General features: G+C 39.5%; 1 protein-coding gene across 2 annotated transcripts in view; it reads right to left on the bottom strand.

Moving 5' to 3' along the window:
• The window catches only part of CTNNA2 (catenin alpha 2), a 464,238-nt gene that overhangs the window by 13,440 nt on the left and 424,858 nt on the right, over window positions 1-25,940 (bottom strand). Inside the window, exons 13-17 of one of the 2 annotated variants that reach the window (XM_063401390.1) lie at window positions 23,808-23,921; window positions 20,449-20,630; window positions 18,017-18,122; window positions 15,343-15,477; window positions 2,692-2,835 (exon numbers count right to left, since the gene is read on the bottom strand). In XM_063401390.1, the coding sequence (XP_063257460.1) occupies window positions 2,692-2,835; window positions 15,343-15,477; window positions 18,017-18,122; window positions 20,449-20,630; window positions 23,808-23,921 (681 nt within the window). The remainder of the gene's footprint in view (window positions 1-2,691; window positions 2,836-15,342; window positions 15,478-18,016; window positions 18,123-20,448; window positions 20,631-23,807; window positions 23,922-25,940) is intronic. The other variant, XM_063401389.1, reaches the window with a different exon arrangement.

Genomic DNA, 25,940 nt, shown 5'->3' with positions numbered 1-25,940 from the left:
TGGGTTTGTTTTGAGATGACTATACACAACATGCTTGGAAGTATAAATTTTTTAGGAATACTGCATCAAAAATTAACTTTCAGTTTGTTAATAATTTATGAGGACTTAACTCATTTGAATTAGCATGTATTGGAAGAAATTTCTCAGGTATTTGCTTTAAAAGTTTTCATATTAAACACTAAATAAAATCAGCTGAAATCTAGGCCTTATAATACTTTAATTTAATGTACATGTAAATAACATTAAACAAACTTCATAATTGACTGAATACACATTTAAGCCTAGGCTGTAAAATGTAGGAATCTGTGCACTTCAGACATTTTAATATTTTTTTTTTAGTCATAGCTGCCAGTAAAATAATTTAACAGGGGAATTAGCTCAGTAAATGTAACATTGGTTTATTTATTCTCCCAATGTTAAGCTATTCAGCCAAACTCACAGCCTGGGGTTACCTGGACAAAAATTTGTTATTAGAATTGGCACAGATTCCAGGTTAATTATTGCAACAGCTCATATAATTTGGAATATCTTTCCTTCAACAAACTCTCCACAATACAGAAGTCAGCCAACTACTAATTTGCTCATCTTACAAGATGAATTTAGAATGCAAATTTCTCTGGATTCAGAGTCATCTGCTGACATCTCTGTTCCACGATATCCCCTCAGTGCTGATCACTGCCATCATTCACCATCATTACTGAATGACAACAATTCTGATTCCCTTTTCCCAGTACTTACACCAGTCCTAAAAGAGTTCTCTCTCCATGCCACCAAAACGTTTTTGTATCACTGAAGTGAGATTAGGGCACTTTACACTTGCTCTTTGTGTTTTATAAATTCCATGCAAAAACTGAAGTCTCCTGCATTATGCAAGAATAATTATGTGCTAAGGCAATTTGATAAACTCATCAGCAAAGGATGTGCTTAGGATCTAAATTAAATTTTACCTCCAAGCATTTGCCTCTGAAAAGAACAAACTTCAAATCATCTTTAACAGCAGCAATTCCCATAAAGTTTTCCCAGTGAAACATTAGAGGTTGACTAACCTGTTTTTCCTTTTCCTTTCCTCAAAAGATTGAAGTTTGCTGGGGAAGCTAAATTTGCTAGGCAAGTTTGTGGCTTTGCAAAGGAAGATTTGGAGATTTCAGTGTTTGGTTTACTAAAGGAACAAACAGTAGTAATAAAACACCTTGTGCACATTATTCAAAGCTAGAAAAGCTACCACCTGTCAGGGACACATTTTTATATTCTTTGTCGTTGTATTTCTCTTTGACAGGGAGAGAAACAACCATTTGTAAAAGTTTTGGTGGGTAGCTTTGCAAACAAGACTCTCCCCCTCCCTGAACTCCAATTTGATGTCCTGTGCATTGATAAAAAAGCATCCCTGAGTCATCAGGGAGGAATATCTATCCATCACCATGGACGGGTTCCCAACAATGCCACTGACCACAAGATGGAATGGTCTGCACCCTTACCCAATTGCTCACAGCCACCCGGCCACCTGAAAATAGAAGTACTCCATCAATCAGACTGTGAACCCCCTCTGCTGAAAAGGCTGCACTCTCTTTCTGTGATTTATTGAGGACATGTTGCTGCCTTTTAGAAGGGAGCACATCCCTTCTCCCTGGGATATGAGCAGATCCCACACGGAGCTGGTAAAGAGCTTTAAATGAACAAGAACAGCAAGATTTGCAGTATCCCTAGGGCCCAAAATCTTCATGTGATCCTTCTTCTGCCCTTTAGTATGAGAGCTCTGACATCTTGACAGCTTTAATAGATACCCAGGAGGCAGAACAAGAAAGGAAGATCTTCGTAGTCCATCTTGTCTTTTTTAATATGCTGAGGGATATTAAAACAGTGAAGCAGTAATACCTGGGGCCAAGGGAAATAGGTAACAAGACAATGCTTTAAAGTAAAATTGTAACATTTAGGTAGTGAGACAAAAAACACACCAAGAAATTCAGTCAGGAGCATCTCTGCCCATCCAAGTTCTTATCAAAGAAAAAAAAGTAAAATGATTTGATTTAAAATTTCAAAGGTTAAATCTTAGTTACATCTCTTCTGGGTTTTCTGCTTAATTTTATGTCTTCCACAATTTACCTTTGAATTTTATTTCATCTTTAAAAAGGTCTATATAATTTGCTTATTGTCAATACACAGCTTCATAAATATTCTGGATAAAGTGAATAAAACAGTAATAGAGATTATTTTAAAAAAAGAAATCCTGTCCCATATAAACAGCCATTACTCACAGTTAATAATGATAAATATATAAATAACACCATCTAGCTTTAATCATAAAGAACTCCAGGAAAATTATAGCCCAGCACTCTAAATACTGTAATTAAATTAATGGAAGTTTAGCAACTGAGTTCAAGGGGGCCAGAGCCTGCCTTTTACAGGGCAAGATAAACATTGAAGGATCAGTTTAACCATCAGCCAATGGACCACCTGTGCAGAAAACATGGCCATTGCTTTGCAGGTGAAGTTAACTCTGGGACTTCTGCACAGGGAGGAAACGCTTCTCCACAGGGGACTAAGACAACACATGCAATTAACTCTGCAAGTCCTATGGTTAATTAAAAAAAAAAAAAAAAAAGAGAGAAACTATCAAAAAAATCCCCCGTTGTCACGTGTCTTCCCTCCACCCCCAGAGGTGTGAAGAAATAGATGAGACAGGAGGTTACTCACCGTTGAGGAGTCACCGCTTCCAGCCTCAAGCGTAGCTCCCTCAGCACAGGTGGGTGGGTGGGTGGAAAGTTGACTAGCCCTGCCCCCATCTATGACATCACACTCTACCTCATAAAAGGTAGTGAAAGTGCTCTGAACTCCAGTCTGATTTCCGAGAGATACAGAAAAGAGATAGTGAGAGAGAGAGCAAGAGAAATATCGTGCCGTAGCGTAGAGGTGGGAGAGAGGGGAGCAGTGCTGAAGGAGCTATGCTTGGCCAAGGGCACAGGGCCTCCTCCACGGTGAGTAACCCCGCTGTCTGGGGTTCCCTCACTCCTTCCCACAGCACAGCCACAGCCGATTCTAAAGGGAACTTTTTGGCACCTTTTGGTGACGACCAGAGAGGACAGAAAGCTCTGTCCCAATTAAACAGTGACTGGCATCAGATCAGGCCTGAATTTGGTCAATAGATTCCCAAGTGGCTCTGTTTTATGTGTGGTGTTGTACAGCCAAACTGCACAAAAGCAGTGCAAGCAGCTAAAATTCCAGTGATTGCTACAGGAATCACACTTGTGTTCCCCCACGTGGGATAAACATCCAGTTCACACCTATGGATTGACCCCTGAGCAGAGTAATCCAGAGGGTTGGGCCTCCCACACCACTGCACCAGGGAAATCAGGAAAAGAATTCTGGTTTTGCTGCATTGAAAATGAGAACTGACAAACTGTGCTGAAGGAACAAGTGAGGGAAGTATAAAAAATTCTGGGCATACATTTATTTACAGAGCACACTTTCAAGTTCCAGAAAATAACAATAAAATTGCAAAGAGGTGATGTTTTTAAAGATGTACATTTTTAGGCAATGACAGCCATACAGGCTGAGGCACACTTTTTTTTTTTTTCAAACAACATCCTAAGGACTGAAACTCGAGGACTTAAAATGGGATATTCAGTTTACTTTACTGTATATGGTATTTTTATCATCCAAATTCTGGAAAAGCAGGTTTGGGAGTAAACATAATTGCTTATATTATCCACTGGGATTTTCTTAATAACCCAGCTGTAGCCTAAAATTGAAAAAAATAGTATATTTTTTTCTGCTGCTACACCTAACTCCATTAAATAAAACTGCTTAGAGAATGGGGGACTATTCAGTGCCAGTAAGGACTGCTAGAGTAAGAGCCTGCCTTTTGGAAGAGGAAAAGTAAATACTCCTTAACTGTCTTTTCAGGGTTTGTATTATAAGCACATGGAGTTAATATTGATGCTTTCCCTCGGGCTTTTTGGTGCTACAAGGTTCATGTGAATTGTAATCTAATCATGATTAGTTTTTCTGTCTTAATAATGATTAATGTGCGCTCCCTGCTCTGTCAGTGTGTTGTTTTCCTCTCCTTTCCTTCTGCTGAAAAAAGGAAGTGTGTGACTCATGTCTTGTACCAGTCACTCCACCTAATAACAGAGTCAAGGATTTTCCTTCCTAACCTTCAAAACTTTTATCTTTGTGGTGGTCCTGCAGTATTTGCGGATGTTGCTTTAAAACAGTGCATTTGTGGAATTAAAAACTCAACAAATGGGTGCCCAGTGGGCAAAATGAAGAGTTATTGTGGCTGTTAGAGATGAGATGTGACTGCAGGAACACAATGCAGAACTAGGCTGCAGCTGAGGAATGCTAAGTGATGATGGTGCTGTTCATAATTTAACTGTTTTCTCTGCACATCATCTCTTGATCACAAACTGTTTGCATGTTTGAAGACAGAGAGGAGGAAAAACCTCCTCTGGTCCCCTGTCTTGCATCAAGTTCTTATTAATATCTATGTCTAATGGCCTGCTAAAGAAGAAAAATCCAATTTTTAAAGGCTTTTATGGTAAAAAGTACCAAGTAGTATTCAGTGAATTCATAACTTAGGTAACCTATGGCTTGACTACTGCACCACAGTTGTTTTTGCCAAATAAAGTAGGAACATATTTCCAACTCCTGTGACCACCAGACCTGGTGAAGCCTATGTGAGGTTGCTCCTTCCAAGAAAGAGAAGGATGTTCAGAGGATAAAACCTTAAATATCTGAAAAATTACACTTGTGACAGCAGTTCTAAGATCTAAAGAGAGAGTTTAGAGAGGTAAGGAGTTAAATTGTCTTTTATTGGGATGAAACATATGGAAGAAGCACAATTAAATCCTGGAAGACTGAGTATGGCCGAGGATATTCTCCAGCAAAAAGATAAGAAATATGGAAAAAAATGGAAAATTCCACCAGGATAATGTGATATAAACAGTTCAATAGATTGGGTGGCAGATTATACCCCAGATAGTATTTTGGGGTTAGTGCCACTTAAATTTGAAATCTTGTTTTGACCTGCTTAGTATGATATCTGTAGTTGATAAAGAGAATCTTAAATGAAGAGCAAAGTTAAGACTGAGCTGTGCAGATAGACTTAAACACATTGCTGAACAAAAGCACAGAAAGAATACACCTCATGAAAGTATTTTTAAAATGTATCTACATTCAAGAAAGTGCAGAAATCTTCCAAATGCTCCAAGGGACACAATTAAGATTAATTAAATGAATGCATGGAAACGCAAAGAGAAAGTAAATGAAGACTTTAATATCAAATATTTTCTTAAGGGATGTAAGTTAAGCCTAACAGCATAAGAAAACTATGCAAATAGTGGGGAAGTAATTGATTTAATCACAAGCACCAGAAATCAACTTAAAGAAGGGATCCATGTTTAGTGTGACCTCAAAGATCTGATGGGAAAAAAATCCCCATGTGCTTTCTTTTCTTTCCAAAAAGGATGAACACGTGGAGGGAAAGGGAGGCACCACAGAGGCACCTCTGGGTGCTTTCTGTGAAGTTGGAGCACAGGGATCCAGCCCTGCAGAAGGATTACCCAGGCTGGTACAGACAGAGAAGGTAAAAAAGGATGGAGTGCAAGGAATTGAAACGAGAGCTGGAACAGGCCCTGTAAAAATGCCAAAGTGACACATATCATAAAAATCTGAGAGCTTAACACAGACACACCTCTGACCCAGAGAGGGCCAGCTGCTGCATCCAGCAGCATGATGGATAAGTGGGAAAATCCTTTCTGTACATTATCTGTCATCTTTAGGGAATGATGAAGTACAGAACATCCTACCTGACACTGAGAAAAGCTGGAACTTCTCTAACTTTTTGACAATGGGAATGTTGAAGCCAGTTGCAGGTATAAAAAGGGGATGAAAATGTTTCTGCAGTCTTTTGGCTCAGATATTGATGATCTACTCCAGTTTTACAGAATCCTAATTTGGTCTTTGATGAGATTTAGGACACATTACTTGTATACTTCATCTCTGTTTCTATTACCTTCCTGGTAACCCAGTTCACAAGGTTTGATGATATATTAGTCAGAATCAGAAAGAACTGATGTTAAAAGAGAGCTTTTGAGAATATCTAACAGAGGTTAGGATCGATTTTTCTGATCCTAGATAGTTTTTTACTTTGACTTCACATCAATGTCTTAATTACATTACACAAAACAACCCCTTTTTGTTGAAGCAGCTGCTTATCTGTCATGTAAGATTACATGTGATAACAGAACTATTCTTCCTTTGCTCATATGAGGTACATAAATAACAATTTTAATAATAATATGTCCCAGGTGTGGAAGAAAATATTTCAGAGGTTAAAGATAGAAGGCTAATTTAAACCTTCCTCACTCAGCTCTCTTCCTAAAGGCCATTACAACCTCCCTCATTTAATGGAAACACATCTCTTCTGTGGACTGTATTAAAAACTTTGTTGTAAGCTGTTCTTTTTAGAATTTGCAGTTGGTTTTGCTCAGGCTGGGAAAACCTGCTGATGTTTTCCCTGGAGGGCCCATCTTCTTGTCTGTGAATAGTTCTGTGTGTGTTACTCGTCTGCAACTCTGGCTGTCAAGAAATACAATTACAGTCAAAGCAACTGATGTGTCTGAACTTTAGTTGTTATTCTTTTAATATCTGCAAAAGCACCAGCTGATAGTACTTTCAGAAGTGGGATTTAGTGGCACCACTTTCCAACTCAAGGAGTTAAATAATTGCAAGAGCTACCAGATGTACTTCTGTAGAAGAAACACAACCCAAAACCTCCTCTTGTGGGTTAAATCTGTCATTATGGAAATTCGGTTCCCGTAATTCCACATGCAAGAAACAAACCTCATTTTCATTTATGGCTTTGGGATGAACCTATTAGCAAATCTATGCTGTGCATTAGGGAGGCCAACTGAGAATGCCCCAGGAGAAAGGAATTCTTATTTAATACAAAATGGTGACGCTTGGTCCCAACCATTTCTTTTAAAGGCAGTAAGGCAGGAAAACAAGTGAACATAAGACAGCACCAAAGTCCTCTCTTTCTTTATAGTAATTTTACAGGAATAATCCTTTCAGACCATATCTTAGGGTGTGTTAGAATGGTCTTTGAGCCCTGCTAATTATTGCAGGGCTGGTGTAATTTGTGTATCACAAAGCCGTTATATTCCCATTTTCTTCCCAGCTCCTTCTGCATGGCCTGGAATAGGAAAACAGGCTGAAGTGAAGCTGCAACTACTACAGCAGGAAAGCTTTGAGTTTTTGAGTGTCTACAATTTTTAATGCAAATACAGTATGCAATGAAGCACATATAATAGTATTTCCTTCAATTCTCTAACCTTCTTCTATGGTCATATTTGTTTCAGGCCTCAGTCTTGAATCTTACATTTTTTACACTGTGTTCAAGGAATTAAATGGCTTAATATTGTTTGGTACCAGAAATGCTTTTCTTTGGAGAAAATTGTTCTAATGAGAAATTTCAATAAATTAGATCTTCACAAATGCATGAATATTAGTCACTTGATAAGGCACAAGAGCATGTTCCCTGGAGCCAAAATGCTTCTTAATAAGGATAAAAGTCTGACCTGTCTAAATTTAAACCTACTGAATGCAGACATATAGATGGTGTGTGTGCTTCTTGTCTCCATGAATATATTCTAATGAAGACAAGTGCAGTGTAATTTTACTTTGCAAATTGAATTCTAGATAACATCTTTCCCTTTACGCAGGATATATAGTTTCATATTTATGCATGTTTATACATGCATTCATATAAAATGAGGTATTTTCCTAGGCCTAAAAATAGCCTTATATAAAAAAAAATTGGAGCTCCAAAAGAACTGAGATTATTGGACAAAAAACATTTTCTTGTTGGATTTTTCAGTTGTGTCTGGAGCTTTGTTCATCAGCTTTTCCTTATATAAACTCTGTCTGCCACCATCCACCTTCTCTGAAGGAACAGCCATGCACTAATAAAAATAAATTAACCTTTCCAGAGGCTTCTGCAGAGCTTTTTCTGTGGATCACAGTTATGATTGCCCTGATACCCAAAGCTCAGGGTTTGCACTATCATCCAACCCAGCACTTTTTAAAATGGCAAAACCCCTTGAACTCCCAGACACAGGAACAAGATCCTGCAGGATCTTTCACTTGGCTGAATCAAAGCACTCTACAAATGTCTCTTAAGAGACCTCTGGAGGACTGTTGTGTAACTTTTAACTCAAAATGAGTTGATTATCAATATTAGATCTGCTGCACCCTCTGCTCCAGGCTTGAATCCCTCCAAGGAAGCCAACTGCATAAAACTCTCTGAGCTCCTGGTCCGTGCTCCCTTTACTGGGATGCAACAGGTAACCTACATATAATGAACTCAATTCCTATTGTTGTCAAATATTTAGACAATATAGAGTCACTACATGTACATCTAGTTATGCCTCTTTTTTCTTTTTTTTAAATTCATCTTTAAGATGCTTCATAGGATAATTAGGAATTCCTCACTGTTTTAACTCAGAGAAAGCCCTAAGTCAGAGCTTCCATAAAATACATCACATATAATGAATATATGACCATGAGGGATTTTATCAGCACTCATTTTGATTAACCTGCATAACTCACTGGTGCCTTTGTCCTTTAGGAGTAGTAAATTGACTCAGTGTCAGGATGATAAATTTTTTATGTTGCCACATCATCAGGTAGTCCCTTCATGGACAGTGTACTGAGGGACATTCTGTGCCAGCAGGAGTTGGAGACTCCTAAATTAGTCAGTTCAAGTAAATTTGTTCCAGATAAAGGTTTATCCAAACCTGTATAAGTATATATAGTATGTAAGTATATATGCTTCACATAGCCATGTGTTTTGGGACTGAGTACACATGCTATGGCTGTATTTCACCCTCACACGTATCAATATATCTGCATACATTCACACACTTATGCAGAGGTTACTAAAATATATCTCCAACCCAAACTGTCCAGCTAAAACATCTTTCTGCATTTTTCATATCTTTAATGTCTCTCAAAGCAGATGACATGAGCTACTTGAATATACAGTGCAGATCAAGGTCTCACTTGCACAACCCAGCCCCAGCCTTCCTGTCCTGGAAGCTGTCTTTACACAGTGTCAGAACAAAGACCCTGAGTTTTTTATTTTCTCTCCCTGCTTGTTATATTAGGAAAGTAGAGATCATTGTGGAGTTCAACCAACTTTATGCCCCTGACTTCATCTCAGTCCTTCCCAACACTGTATTCTTTGATTTCATACTCCTATCTTGCTTTTGGTTTGCCTTTCTTTTGCTGAACATTTCATATCTCCTATTTCTTTGGCTTACTTCCCTATTATTTCCTAGGTGCTGTTCTTTACCCTCTGCTTCCACAGAATCACAGAATCAGCCAGGTTAGAAAATTCCTCTGAGCTCACTGAGTCCATCCTATGACTCAGCATCACCATGGCACTGAGTGCCTCGTTCAGTCTTTCCATAAACACCTCCAGGGAGTGTGACTCCACCACCTCCCTGGGCAGCCCGTTCCAATGTCTAATCTATCTACAATTCCATCCCTCCTAATGTTCAACCTAAACCTCCCCTGGCACAGCTTAAGACTGTGTCCTCTTACACTGTGGCTGGTTGCCTGGGAGATGGAGAATCCCCTCCCTCCCCTGCTGCCCACGTGCTTTGGATGCAGCTCAGGGAATGTGTGTGGTTTCTGGGCTGCACATTGCCAGGTCATGTGTAGCTTTTCATCAACCAACACCCCCCAGCCCTTCTTCTCAGGTCTGCCCTCACTCCATTCTCCTCCCAGCTCGTGTTTGTGTCAGGGGCTGCCCTGACCCAGCTGCAGGACCCTGCACTTGGCCTTGCTGAACTCCACGAGGTCCTCCAGACCCACCTCCTCAGCCTGTGCAGGCCCCTCTGGATGACATCCCGCCCCTCCAGTGGCACCTCACAGCTCGGTGCTGTCACAGAGCTTGCTGGGGGTGCACTTGATCCCACAGTGTCAGTGACAGAGGTGTTAAACAGTGCCAGTCCCACCACCAACCCCTGAGGAGCACACTCATCCTGGTGTCCACTAGCCCTTCACTACAGCTCTTTGAGCGTGACCATGCAGCCAACTCCTTATTGACTTCTCTACTGTTCAAAGACAAGGACATGTGAGCCAGTTGTCCCATTTCTATCATAAATTTATAGCTAAACTCATTGTGGCACTAGCTGAGTAACCTTCGTGCACTCCTGAGGATCTTGACAAGAAGGAACCCAACAGTTTTGTCAATTTACCAGCTCTCCCTTCAGGAACCTTTCTTTCACAGAATCCTCAGTTCTTGCCTGGTTCGGGAGAATGAAATTGCTCTGTTTACCAAACTCCAGCACTTTTTCCATTTTCTTAATCATTTTAAATGCAAAGGTGCTCTCTGATTGCCAACTTTAAAACAGAACACCCCAGAAAGGCTTTCTGTTTCAGGGAAATGAAACACCCCATCAGTGGCTCTTAAGTAACTGCTCTTCATCCAAATTCAATGAAAGATGGCCTTACTCACTTTTAATAACAAGTGAACTTCAAACTACCTGAGTTTTCTTTGACTCTGTAGAATTAATACATAGTAACTTTATATTTTGTTGCCTACACCATACCCACCATTGCCCACAACTTGCTTGTGCAGTATGAGGTAGAGTGATTCAGCCTTAATTAAAAGAAAAGTAGGACATTTACGCCACTTTTATTAGATGTAAGATCCATAGGCAGAATTGATAGGGAAACTGAGCTGATGAGCTGGTGAGCTCATCTGAAATAACTGCTGGATGCTCACTGTTATTCTCTGATAAATAATGAGGCTCGGTCATGTTTGATGAGGACTGGCTCTTTCTGATTACCCTACTCTTATCACTGATCACAAATAAAAATATAATTATTTTGCCGTATATCTGTATTTGTTCATATTTTTATGTATCCACCCTCCCAGCCCAGGTGTTATGTCAATTTTCATCATGTCCTACCCAAAATTAATAGGGTGGCTCCAGCCCTTTCACCTTCCTGAACTGCTGAACTCCAATTAACCAAGCAAGAACTCCTTGATAAACTCACAATCTTAACTGCACTGTCTTGTATCTTCAGCAGAATACAGGAATCCTTCTCAGGGTACCACAGTTGAGCCTATTATGTTAGGATAAATAGGACTTGGAAAATAACTGGGAACTGGATCCAGCTGAAGTGTATGTTTGCAGTGTGCTTTAGCCATCGATTCCACACTTTTGGACAGTGTTCAAAGGCACGTGGCTGCTCCTCTGCATGACACTGCATATCTGGCTGGTTCAGATGTTTAAGACTCTGGCAAATTTTCTGATAACACAGCTGATTTTATCTGCAGGGCTCTAAATCAAACCTGAACGTGATAAGGAGCTGCCTTGGATAAGGGATTTTCTTAAATTCTGCTCAATCTAATCCTACAGGGAAAAACTGTGGCAAATCTACTCACATAAACAAGAACTTTAAAAAATGCAAGCTCACAGCCTAAATGGATAGTAGGTAAATGAGCTGAGCAGCTTCTGAGCCACAGTAAAGGGAACAAGTGGATATTTATTCTAGAATAGGAAATGAATATATACATTTGTTTTATTGTAATTCTCTTGCTAACAAGAGGCAGGCAGGAATGCTAGAAAAATAAAGCAGCCCTAGAGTTAGAAGTCTGATTTTTTTTTTATCCAAATAAGAAACATCATTAAAAGCAACTCTTATTGAACAAAAGTAGCTCTCACAAAAAAGCAAGGCTATCAGCAAGAGCTAAGTATATGTAAATGGGATTTACTTCACTGAGAGCAGTGTACTCTCAGCACCTCAGAGGATTCATTCCAATACAATACTGCAAGTGATTATGAAGCAAATATGCATTACCTTAAATAAACCAAGGCAAGAGACAAAGCAAATTATTTTGGAGTGCTTTTACTCTCTAATTTCATTAAAGGAGGTTGTTTATTCTCAGAGGGGAACTAGAAATTGAATATTGAAATCTAAAATTACAGAGACGTATATCTGTTTATGGACCAAGGTCAAAGAGAGTTTTATTAGAACAAGTCTATCATCTACATAGTTAGAAATATTTTTTAAAATCTTCTGCAATTTTTGATATTAATTTCTTTTTTGCTTTTATCCAACATCCTCCTCACCATTTTTGCTTATTTTCTTCCCTGTAATCTTTTTTGGGTTTCTAGGGCTCCTCACTGAAGAACTGGTATCGGGGTTTTTCCTTATTTTACTTTTCAAAACTCCTTTGGAGTAAGGAATTAAGAGTCTCACCTTAGAACATAAAGGGCCAAGTCAACAGACGGTCTAAATTGTCCTTGCCCTCTTAATATTAATGAGGAATTAGCTGATGTGTGCTAACTCCCAATTGCCAGGTCTTACTTAACTGATAAAAATGATTTTGCTATCTGCATGGAGGGAGTCTGATGGGAAAGATCAAAGGAGGAAAAAAGCAGAGGGGAAAAGGGGTGGGAGAAAGAAAAGGGAAAACAACAGTGGGTTCTTTACTGAAATAATTTCCAGTTCAGGACTGTGGCATTTTCTTACTTTTTGATCTGTTTTCCTACTTGCAGCAAAGTCACTGATGCCAAAAAGGACCCTTCATATGCTATGCTAGAATCATATCAATCTATAGAGGAAAAAGCAAACAAGATCAGCTTTATGCGTATTTTCAGAAGTAAACCATAGTGAACTACTGAATCTTGGGGGAAAAAAAAAATAGAAGTTTCATCAAAAGACATACGGCACATTAAATGTTATGTACACAGTATTTTTGAAGTTGTTGCAACATATTTTTCTCTAACAAAACTGTAAGAACTGTGGGGTGGCTTTCATCTGTCTTTTAGCTTTTAATTGGTTTTATGTCTCTTTCCTTTATCTATAAATATTCATACACCCACACAAAGATTCAAACATACATATGCATACATTCATTTCATCTATAAATATTGATTAATATTCTTAATAATGAAAAAATTCAAGCAGAGATCCTACTCCCCATAACAGTTCCGAATCTCAAGTCATCTTTTGGATCGATCTGAATGGTCTCGTGGTTCTTTGTAAACACAGCAGTAAATTACAATATTGTAATAATTGCCATGGTGCTCGAGATTTACACCAAAACACTTAAATATAGCACAATCACAGAAACTTACTTCTGTAGTCATAGGTTGGGAAGCTCGCGTTCTGGATTTCTCTAGTCCTTCTAACACTGTACTGTATGCAAGTTGCCAAATAATGGTATTTCATTTTAGCACAAATAAAATACTGTTTATTTGTAATCAGCTATCCAAGAGAGGATGAAGAAGAAGATGGAAGCAGAAGCAGCAAGTAGACAAGCAGATGTGGATGTGCACTTGGATACCAGACCTCTGGATAGCAAAGGAGCATACAGTACCCAGCACCCCGAAGAGCAACAGCTCAGGAAACACTGCCAGGAAAGCTCTGCCTCAGTCAGATCACAAGATAATGCCCTCACAAAGGGATGCACAGGGGTTCATCTCGCTACACCTCCTCCTGCTCAGAGCACCAGCAGAAGAAGCAAGCTGGGCAAGCTTCACATTTTCTCTAGGTCAGTTTTACCGAGCCTTTGGAACAGACCCAAATAATTTCCGTGGCTGAAGCTCATTTTGCCTTCGAGACTGACTGTGAAACCCCCACCAAACAGAAACACAATGGTGATGGAGCCTGGGAAGCAGCGGGTGCCAACAATGCCAGACTGGAATGATGAACTCAAGCGGTTTGGCCACTGATAATTCCACAACGGATGGGGATGTTCCGGGAACGAGGAGATGCGCAAGGTTCACAATGGCTTATTCAGCATCCACAAACACTGAATAAAGAGACTCGGAGAAAGAAACACACACAACCACAAAAGCCAAGCCGGGAGAAGCACTGAACTGTTTGAGAGAGATGAACATGACAACTCAATGGGCATGAAAGGCTGGACCCAGATGGAGGAGGTCAGAAAAGATCGTAGCAGTGAGGATGCAGCGTAGCTGTCAGTGAGACAAGGACAGATCACGCCGCTGGCGTCGGGAAAATGGAAGAGGATCTTTTCATTGCTGTGGGAAGATCAAGGCATTAAAATTACATACGTACATACGTCAAGAAGTGAAGACCAATTGCAGGACAGATACAGGAACCTTTAAGCAGCTCCTTTTAGGATTGTGTATATGACTTCAGAATGCCTGATCCAAGAAAGCCTGGCAAACGTTTAAGACCTTCTATAGTGCTTTGCAAAAAAAATTAAAAAGGTTATGTGACTGAGAACATTTTTTTCTGTGACTTCTGATGTGTTTGAGGAAGGCCAGTGATGCCACTGGGGAATCTCATGGATGGAATGAAGGGCACAAGTTTGTTGTCCTAATAATCTTCGTACTTGATTGGGCTTAAACAATGAAAGGGTGCTTTTTCAAAACCACGTTTGGAAACAATTTGTTTTGAGCATCTTGGGTCTCACAAATCACTACCATTGTGAAAACACTCAGGAGAGTGGAATATGTTACAAATTTACATACATATGGTCTGCACTTGAGTTAAAGGATAACAAAGGTGTCATGGGGCTAAACTAGTGTGAAAGAAAAAACAAAATCATGAAGAGCAATCGTTGCTGCTTCTTGGTTCTAGCATACTCCCAGAGGCTCAAAGGCCAACACAGGAGAAGGAAAAAAATATTTAAAAAATGTAAAAAAATCATTGCTTATAATGTCACTGCTACCTGTCTTTATTTCTACAAAAACTTGTGTCTAAGAAGTTTGTAGTGTTCATTGAAAGTAACTGAAATAACTGGGTGGTATTAGAGCATATAATCAATGTGCTTTCAGTAGTACTTGAAAACAGCACATGCATCAAAATTTAAAATATTTTGTTGGCCTTCCAGAGTCTTTTGCTAAACCTAGTGTGCATTGGAACCTGAGTGAATGAATCCCATTAGTCATCACCATCTTAACAATATGCACTTCATACAGAGTTGGCTTCTGCACAGAGGAAGGAAATTACCAGTACTAACAAAGGAAAGAAGATTTATAATGAGCAAATATACAAAAGCTCCAAATAATTATAATATTCACAGCTTGGCAATGACTTTCTATGCTATGAAATTACTTTTCTTTTGGAAGAATGAAGATTCTACAAGGTTAGTATAAACAAAGGGTAATTGAAAAATCAAATTGTTCTACACAAGTTATTGTAAGGCCTGGAATAATGGTGATAGAATTTAAAAAACCCCAACTTGCTTATGAATCAGTGGATTTTTGTTTTGTACATTATTGCAATCAAAAACGCTCCCTTTCAAGTGCTACATGGGAAACAGAAGGCCAAACTCAAATCCCAGCTTACCCCTGATACAATGAGCTCTCCTCCCAGGTTCTGAACTTCTGCCTTCACTTTGCTGCAGATATTGAGCTGGTGGCAGTACAGGGCAATGCGCTGCAGGTAGGCCAGCAGATCCTGCTTGCAGGCTGAGTCTGGGCACTGCAGACAACACAAACATCAGAGGAGCTGAGTTCATGGCATTAGAGACAGGTAACCAGATAGGGGCAGTGTGTGTGTGATTATGTGGATCTATTCCACTTTGCCTTTACGTGAGGTCCTAGGTAAAATGTGAAAACTCAAATTCTACCTTTCTTTTAACTCCAGATTTATGAATTGCAACCTAACGATGCACTCTGCCTTTCTGAAAAATGAGAAACCTCTTTACCAGCATTATGAAAATTGTGATTTTAAATTATGCTCTGCATTAATTTATGGAATTGTACCGAGCAGCCAAAAGAGCAGGTTTAACTTGAAACTCTAGGTTTGGATGTCCAAGTTAACATCCACTATGGACCAGTTAATGTCCAGATAAACCCAGTCTGGGTGATTACCCCCACTCTAATGCCAACTCTTGTCTGCCTGGCATTAGTGCAGATTTGTTCAGAGGATTAGATTGGGTTGAATGTGCTGGATGCTGGGAGGGTTTCATAATCAATAGAACTAGAAAGGGCCCCAGTACAATTTATTCATAGTCTCTGGGACTCTTAATAGAAACTGCATCATCCCTCACAATGTCAACAGCATAACAAACAACAGCCTCTTAGTTAATATTCAGAGTCTTGCCTCAGGAGAACAGAGCTCAGTAATTCACTCTGATGAAACAGAGCTGAAAGGGTCCACTGCCAACAGCACGTGTCCAATAAATACTCTTTGGGGCTCCCCAGCAGAGTCTGACTGACAATGTTCCTGCACAGCTTGGGGAACAAAGATTCCAAACGTGCCTTTTTATCACCTTACAGAGTTTATGGTCAATTAAAAAAAATATTATCAGAGCATTTCAAGAAAAACTGATAGAATTAAATGCACATGAGTCAACAACATCACAGCTCCTACCTTGAGGTCACTGCTCTGGCCCCAGCAGCCAATGCTGGCAAGGAATGTGTTCATGGTGATGTAGTTGGATATATTCTTGTCTATAACCCCAAAAGGAGTCACTTGGCCTTTTTCTTGGCCTTTAATAAACAAATCTGGAGCTTCACTCTGTCTGCTATAGAGCTGCTCTTCCTCAAATAGCTGCCACACCTTTCAGGCATTAATCCCTAAAAGACCTCTTATCCCTACTGGTGCCAATTTAATATAAAAATATTTACTCAGTTCTTGGTGAATTTCTATGAATTGAAAAGATGAATTTAAAGCAATATTTCTGCAGAGTTGTTAAGGCTTTAAATATAAATACTTCAGAGTGAAAAAAATGTAAGGGCTTTCCCATTGGAACAATAATTAAAAATGCAACTGTCCACAAAAAGTTTATATTGCATGAGGGTCTCCAGAGTTCTGTGAAATACCAATAAAGTGCAAGCATTAAAACAAATACTTCATTCTCAAAATAATTTCACTGTTTATTATTAGGGTTAAAGTCCTCTGAAATTTAAAATGTGACTCAAGTCAAGGCACTCTAAGCATAACAAGTCTCCTTCTGTTTCTTTCTTTAAAATATTCCACCTCTGCAAATACTGCAGACTAGGAATTTCACCAGCTGACAGATGGATTTCTTCTTTCTTGTGTTAAAGCGAACAGATGCTAAATTTGGAAGACTGGAATGGGTTAACTACAGGAAAAATGCTTGCTGCTGCTGAGGAAGACCTAAACCCAAAATTCCTGAGGTTACAGAAAAATGGGCACCTTTGGGGTTTTTGCCACTCTGGCCCTATTCTATTGCAGGGTGTGTTGCACACTATCACACTCTTGAAAAAAAAATGACATTCTTATTTTGAAGAGAAAGACTAGAGGCAAGGAAATTACCAGTTCCCACTTCCAGCAAATTTTCTCTTGATGACAATGAAATGAAATAAATGACTGGAAATTTACAAAGGGAAAATTAATGAAATTTAATTTGCCTGAATCTAAAATTAGCTATGTAGGACCTGGATTTGAAATTTGGCTCTTGACTTTTAATACAATGTTTCCTCTTGCTCTCCAGATGAATAGATAATCCAATGTGAAAATACATGTACAGCAAGGTCACCTGCCCAGCTGTGACATGAATTTGGTGAAGTGAGGACACAGACCCCACAACATCCACAATACACTGAGGAAACAGGGAGTCAGAGAACCTTGGAGGAATAAAGTGCCAAATCAAGGGGAAATTTCTGGAAGAATGAGCTGAAAAGAATCTAAGGATTCCCAGCCACTTGGCAAGGGGAAAGGAGCATCCAAATCCCTACTGCTTTTTGAACAGCAAATACAATTTGGATGTGATAATCTCACAGGCCTTTTCCAACATGAAAGAGTCTTTATCTAATTCTAACAGGCCCAGAAGTGAGCTGGGAAAAAGGTCTGAGCTTTGGAGAGACTCATTTATGGCTTTCCTGTTCTGCAAAATGCTGGCGGGTCTAGAAGAACCAACTCCTATCCAATGATATCAGGAATATCAGGACCCAGACCCTCAACAGATAATTTTCTGTTAAGAAAGACTTTTCCTGCAAAAGACTACTCATCCACAGAGGTTATGTTGTATTTCAGCTCATTTTGGGGCTACCTGATCAGCTACTGCCCGTGCCAGTTTGTCCATCCTGGATCCTGCCTCTGCAATCTTCTTGGCGGCGTTAATGACATCGGATGTGTTCTTCAGGGGGCCCTTCCCTCTGTGAAACACAAGACAATTACCCACAGCCCAAATAAATCACAAAATGGCAACAGTTTTAGTGACACCCTGTTTAGTGCTCGATTTTAAGATAGTAACACAAATGTCCTCTTAATTTATTGCGATTTTGCCTTTTTAGTACTTTATAGTACAGCTTGATTAAGAAATCTGTCTGCTGTATTTCCTCTCCCTCACAAAGTGCCTCACTGGCAATTTAGTCCGATGGTGCCTTCAAGCACTTGAGCTGTACTTAATAGTATATGCATTTTTAAGTGCTCATTAAGCCCATGTTGTTCCTGGAATACACAACTATTTCAAAATGATCTGATTCCCAAGCCAGTGCTAAATGTTCAGCCCATCATGTCGAGGGCAAGAATGTCACATCTTAGAAAAGATTTTTTTTTGTAGATTTTTTTGTAGGAAAATAAAGAGAGGTGAAGCGTAATCATTATGTTACACACTTGGATGTTACACTGAAACCATGTATAAATAGCTTTAAGCCTGATCTTTCACTGTATTTTTAAGATGATGCACAAAATTCTGATTTTAGTCATTAAAGCTACCAAAATGTATTAAGACAAAAGGTGCTCACAGACTTTCCTGAGTTTGCTTCAGACTCAAAACTTTAATCCTTCCTGTACCAATAAAATTGCTGCTGCTCCTGAGCAAGTCTCAGCTGAGTTAATTTTTCTTTTTTTTTTTAATGTGGAAAACCACAATATGATCAAACTTTTTTAATGAAACAGCATTTTTTCTAAGCATAACATCCCATTATTTTTGGATTTTTTAATCTATAATGGCAAGAATAACTTGCTGAAACGTATTTCCATTTTAATCTGATTTCCAGACTTTTATTACCACCTTAAACAGATGAAATACAAGTATCCCACTTCTGGTGAACTTAAACTGCAGCGAAAATACTTCTTGGTGACCTTGTGTGCTTCTCCATTAATTACATGAGCAGCTCTGACTATCACAAACTCCATGCATTTGAAAAATTATTCTATTCTAACACTGAGGTTACAGCAAACCAAAAAGGTGTGAAAGGCTTGTTTCTGTTTTAATGGAATATATTAAATAACTTGTTATTGTATCTGATGCAGACAGAGGTGCACTTTGATATTTTTTTATTTACTTCAAATGTGTCGGTAGTTTCTATCTCATTCTCAGATTAGTTTTGTTCTTTTGATGCTAGAAAATATAATTATAAAACTTTCAGCTTCATGGTCAGTGTATCAAAGGTGGTCCAAGAGGTTGCACAAAATGTGCATATTCTGGGCTGCTGCTTTAGGCCATCTTTTCTTCCTTCCATGACACAATGACACTGGGCAGATTTCACTCTATTTTTTGCTGGCAGAAGGATCAGAGACACCAAGACAAGAAAAATAACACAGAATTCTGTAAAATATCCTCTCCCATCCAGTTCCACCCCCTGCCACTGTCCCAGGCTGCTGCAAGCCCCAACAAACTGGCCTTGAATGTTGCCAGGGATGGGCAACACAAAGAGATCAATAAATTCATGTCTGATTTTCATCCTGAAGAAAACCAGGAAGATTTTTTCCTGTTTTGTGTAATCACATTTTAATAAATACCATTTAAACTTTTGAACCCACTTTAAAAATAAACACTGAACAAAATTTAATTTACTACAGTGATCTGGAATTCAAAGACTCTTGTAAACCGTTCTCCCTGGTGTGATTAACAATATGACCACAGTTAAAGGCAATAATTCTGTTTACATTGTATCATTAATGAATGGCCTTTGGACACTCAGCAATTAGAGAAGAACAAGACATCAATGGAGAAAAGAAATGAAAGCAAAAAAAAAAAAATCATTACTGACAGACTCCCACGAAGCAATAGATCAAACCAGTTTCATTTCATTTGGGCTTTTTTTTTGGAAGGAAGTTCAGTGTTCAAATGGTATAAATAGTTCTGCCATTATTTTTGATTGACACAAATTGTGCTGAAATGTTGAAAGTTCAGACAGGCACATGCATTTAGATGGGTACTAAACGAAATGTCACTGGAGTGTCTGTAAGGTCACAGACTAACTTTGAGCTGAAATACAAAATGATCTGCAAATAAAAGAGACCTGCAAATAGCACAGAAACTTCGTGTGATTAATCCCATTTGGACAAACACCCAGTTCTTGTGGGTGTGTCCCACAAGCTTTGCATCCTTGCATCCACTCATCATATGATGAGCGTCCCTTGGGTTTGCATCCTCAAAATCCACAGCAAATCATCTCAAAAGGCTACAAAACAAGCAGAAAAGGGAACATGTGGCACATCTGATCTCCTCAGCTGTTTTTTTTTTGTCCTTACCTGGTGAAATCTGTCATTTCCATCATGATCATGCACATCTGCTTGGCCAGCACAATGATGTCATTGCCGCTGTCGTCCCACTTGGCCACCTCGGCGTCCAGCTTGCTCTTTTCTTGGTGGAAGATCTCCACCTGCTCGGCGATCTTTGCCTTCTCCTCCTGGGGCAGCTGAGCCATGATTGCCTGCAGAAAGAACAGGAATGGCATGAAAATAAGGAAGATACAAAATGGATCTTCCCAGCGGCCCCAGCAGCTTGAGTTTCTTTTTGTGGGAGTTGAAGACGCCCAGAAAAATCCTGTAGGCATTTGATTTCTGTCAGGAACAGGCAAAAGCACATTCACAGCCTGTATGTGCCTCTTCTTGCACTTTCAAGATGATAAAATTTATTTTTATGATGTCGTGATTATTCACCAGTTGACAAAGGAGGATTAAATCTCAATTATGAGGAAGAATCAAACGGGTGACATTTATGGGAGAAGGCAGACTGAACTGCTGTGTCTCCCCTGGCCTCATCCTCTGTCAGGAACAGAGGATCTCAGATTAGCACAACACTGAAATAAGCTGTGACACACAAAACAATACATTTGAAGTGAATTGTAACAAACATATCTTCTAATGATATTTAATGTTCTTATTTTCTCTGGGAAGAGATGCAAAAAGGCACTGAACAGGTTGGTTCTGATCTGCCTCAGCATGAACAAAGCACGGAGTTCCTGCCCCCTCCAAAGAAACCCTAAAAATTATAATAATTACTTTTGAGGATCAAATGGACACTTTGAATAATGATTTCCAAGTTAAGCTACTATTTGGCTCTAGGGGTTCTGAAGACCACATTATGCATTTAATGGGGTGTGACACATATTTAAGTGTCATTACATTTTTTTCTTGTTTATGTCACTTTCAATCAGCTGAAGTCTTTTTCTACATATTCTTAAAATGCTCTTGGCTTTTAAAAATTCATAATTGACCTTTTCCAAAACTTAAATTAAAAAGGGTTATAAACAGGAGATCAGAAAATGAGAAATTTGCAAGTTAATCAAATTAAAATTCAAGACAAGTTTTAATTAGGCCTTATCAATGTAACTCAGCAGTTTCAAATGTTAGCATAATAGTCTTTGCACAGAAAAATGCAGTGTAAGTCAAGCTAATAGATAAATATATAAAATGAGAGCAGAACTCATGAAACAACAGAGCTGAGGAATTAACTGAAGTTAAGAAATTGTGATAGGAGTAGTGAAATTTGGGAGGTTTATCTGTACGACTTGCCTGTGGTTTCCTCAAGTGGCAGCTTCACCTGAACACTCTTTAAACTGGTAAACAGTGCTTTAATATTTCTGCTCCAGCTGCTGAGGTGCTTTCAAAGCAGCCATATCCTACAGCAAATGCAGCCTCTAAATTCCAGTTTTATTTCTCCTGAAGACCAGCACAACTCTTTCTACTGAAACACTAACAGCCTTATGGAGTAAGCATATTAAACAAATCCATTACATTGCACAAATAAAAGTATTTTGCATCTTTTCCACAGAAAAGGTTCAGATAAGGTTGTATTCAGACTGGGGACTGGGCAGCTTCTGCTTAGCTTGTTTCCCTTTTGGGTTGTTGTGATTTGTTGCTTCCTGTGCCACACTGCAATCTCTGTTATTCAGGAACTGTATTTATGTTATATTATGTTTATACAGTGTGCAGCTGATCAAAGCAGAAGGTTTTAAGCGCAGCAGTAATAATAACCACAATAAATGTAATAGAATTTAAGACTCCTAAATCCCCAGGTTAGCAGGGATTCCTAGCAAGAAAAATCACTGCAGTCTTTACATGGGTTTCAGATCAAGAAAGGATGACACGCTACCCAGGCCTAAATGTAACCAAGAAGAGGAGAAAGGCTGTGAAATTTGACAAAATAATCTGTACTGTATCTCATTTCTGTTATACCTGAGATTTGCTTTAGCAGCCAATACTCTGAATATCTCAAACAGGACTTTATGCCCTTTAAAATATAAAAATCAGAAAAGATTATAAACTACATTCAGAACAGTTCTGTCACCAGTCTCACAGTAAAGAGTCCAGGTATTTTTTGCCTCAGGGAAGTCATGATAAAACTCCAGTTTTTCTGATACACGGTATGGTTTATTTACCATCTTTGTTCAATTTACAGGGAAATAATTTTAAGACAGAAAAAGAAATGCCTGCCTGTTCCACTGGATCCATCCCCTGCATTTCTCCCACACCTCTGAGTAAGCTTCTTTCAGATTTTGGTTACTCTACTGTTTCTTTTCAGGGTGTAAAGCCTTTGTGTCAAGCCCCAATCTACAGCAGCTGAAAACTCTGTCCTGATCCTCTGAGCTTTCACAGCATCTTTGGCTCTTGTTCTTTAGGTTCTCAGCCCACAAATCCTCTTCTAGACTGCAAGGGAAGAAATCCCCATTCCAGTTACCAACTTTTGCTGGTGTTTGTGAGGGGAGGATGCCTCTTATTTAGTCCTGAGCTTCACTTCTAGCACACCAGAACAAACCAGACTTGTGTGAAAAAGACATGAAAATCATTCACTTAATTCCCAGTTTCCTGCTGGTTCTCTCCCAGAAAATGTTAAAAGGCTTTTCTTTAAAAAAAATCCCCTTCTTTCCAGTCAAATATATTTTCATGACACACAAAATTATATTCTGATTTTTTTTTTTTAATAATCTGAGCTGAGAAGCTTACACAGTAAAAGGTAAACATTCATCAGAGGTGGCATAATCCTGAGTGTTAACAGGAATATTCCTGAGTGTCAACAGACTTCACTTCCTCAGCCCCTGTGACCCCGAAGCACTCATCAGCTTAATTTGCAATCCCCATGCACAAGCCGAGGTCGCAAATCACAGTGACTGGAGTTTATCATGATGTAATTACCCTGGTAAAATTACATTGACTCAGTAGCAAATGTCTTCAATTACAATTAAATTACAGGGACTACTCAGTAGCTTAAACAGATCTTCTTGACAGGTTTGCACACTGGGAAACATGACTAATGTAAGATTTCTCTGGATGCAGCACATGGTGCCCTGATGGGATTTTTTAATTATTTTTTTTTTAATTTGCTGACTACTCCCACATTTTCAGCACATTCCAAACCTGCAAAGCCTTCCCTTACAGCACTAGCTGGAGCAAGCAGCTGATACTAGGCACCACAAAAGCCTCAAGATCATTCAACAAATGCTACTTAAATAGGTTTGACATGAAAAAACCTTCAACACCTCCACGTCAGCCTGATCCCATCCTCTCTTAAACGACCCTGAGGAGTGGGAATCACTGCCTTTTGTGAGGCAGAGATTTTATTGGTCACTACTGGACGCTCACCAGAGCCACGTGGGGTTTGTACTCACCCGTGCACTCTGGCCAGCAATGAGCTGGTCATCCTCAGTCTGGACACTCGTCCGGCTGCGCACGTCGTAATCCTCCTGCTCGAAGTCCGAGTCGTCCTCCAGCTCCTCGGGGGTCTGGAGAGAGACAGAGCCACAGAGAGGAGATGACAGCCTTAAAAAGGACACAGAGCGAGCCCTCTGCACACTGAGCTCCTATTTCATTGACTGCCTGCCCAGGAAATGCTGTTCTGTTCCCCTCTGAAACGAACTTGTCTGCCCCAGCAGTCACGCACTGAAATTGAATTGTCTTAAAAATTAAATTGTTTCAACCCTAGTTCTCTTTACAAATGGCATTTGTCATTACCTTGCCACAACTTTTCTTGCTGCAATTTCTCTTAACTCTGTTAACATGATGAATGCAGTTCCAGGAACAAATATCCTTTGGAAACACTAACAACTGGAATGCAGTATTTCAAAATAATGTTATTTTGTATATAAATGGACACTAACACTATTATGTTACTGGAAGCTACATGTATACTTCAAAAGAGAAAGTAAATACCTGGGAAAACACAACTAACATCCTGGAAGAAAAATTTATCAAAGCAAATAAGAGATTTCCCTTCGAAAGAAATTGTAAATGATGCCAACTGGTTTTGAAACAAACATGGAATTTTTAATCTGTGTAATCTTGTTAGTTCACATGGTTCTTTTCATATACAGAGCTTTGGAATTAGACTCATCCCCCAGCTGACACCATGATACCTCCACTGCTGGTGCTACAAATGATGGGAGGGTTTCTTGGAAGACTGATTAAATCCAGTTATGTATTTTCAGGCTTCAGATTGTTTAAAATGTTGAAAGGAGGGAGAAAAAAAAAATTGATGGATCTGTTCATTTGGGTTTTTTCACCTTCTAGCTACAAATTCAGAGAAAAAAATGTCCCTATTTATACACAGAGAGACAGCATGATTAAAATCACTATTTCATACCATATTTAATATAGATGGTGCAAAAAAATTAATCTTTAAAAGGAAGATTATTATGGTTGAATAGCATCTGGTACAACAGCCTGGCCATGAGTAAGTTCTGCGGGTCCCACACATGACAAAGGTAAGAGGAGAGGAAAACCACAGGAACTGCAGAGAAATCCTCACCCACTGGACACCCCTCACCCCCAGGGACAGCCTGGAAGGCCAAAGCACTACAGAAGAAACCATCCAGGCTGGCATTTGGTGCTTGGAGGCCACGGCAAGTTTCCTAGCAGAGGTGCTAATCACTGCCAGTTGTCATCACAGCTCTGTCTGGAGGATGCTCAGTCACCAGGAACGGCTCCAAGGCCTCGAACGCAGCGCAGAGGAGGCTTCTGGTGATATTTCTGTGCCAGCCTGGCTTCCAGCTCCAAGTGCACATCACTGCTTGTAGCTGCAACGTGAAGTGCACAGCATGGGGAGACTAAAACAGCCATCTTTTCTGACTGGAAGAGGATGAGTTAAATATGTTTTGGTGCTGAGCGCTGGAGGAAGAAATAACCAAGTGTGACAGTGCGGTAATGAACCAGGGCTGCACCTCTGAAGAGTGCCATGCACAAAGGGTGTGTGGAACAGGACAGGCAGGAGAAAAATTTACATGAAAAATGAATTTACCTTCTCTCTACTGCCACAGGAAAACAGAAGGATTGGTACCTGTCATTATAATGACCAATGGTCTTGTTTTCCAATCACCTTTAATCTCTTGGTTCCCTCTGCTCAGCTGCCCGAGGGCAGGATGAGACCTTCAAATCTGTCATAAGCAAGCTACAAAGAAGATCCTACAACTCCCTGAGTAAAGAATATTTTCTACCACAAGGCTCAGCTTTTTATCTGCCTAGCTTTGCTGTTCAGAACAACAGCAGGGTGGAGAGCTTCAACAAACCAGCTGGCTCTTCCCCATGCTCCAAGCCCACTCAGCGAGCCACTTTCACTGGTCATTGTAAAACCAGCACCCTTTCACACCCCAAATATACTCTAGTATCTTCTGTCTCCATTTTTATCAATAAGATTATAAAACATAATGTGCAGTCCTTTCCAAGGCTTTCATAGTCAGTCTTGAAGTAAAAATGTAATATTCAAAATATTGCATTTCAACATGGTAACCAGTAAGGACATGAGGTGG

This window comes from Prinia subflava, chromosome 7 (assembly GCF_021018805.1).
Source record: "Prinia subflava isolate CZ2003 ecotype Zambia chromosome 7, Cam_Psub_1.2, whole genome shotgun sequence".
NCBI lineage: Eukaryota > Metazoa > Chordata > Aves > Passeriformes > Cisticolidae > Prinia > Prinia subflava.
Note: the sequence above shows the minus strand (reverse complement) of the source record. Positions and strands in the feature narration are given on the sequence as shown.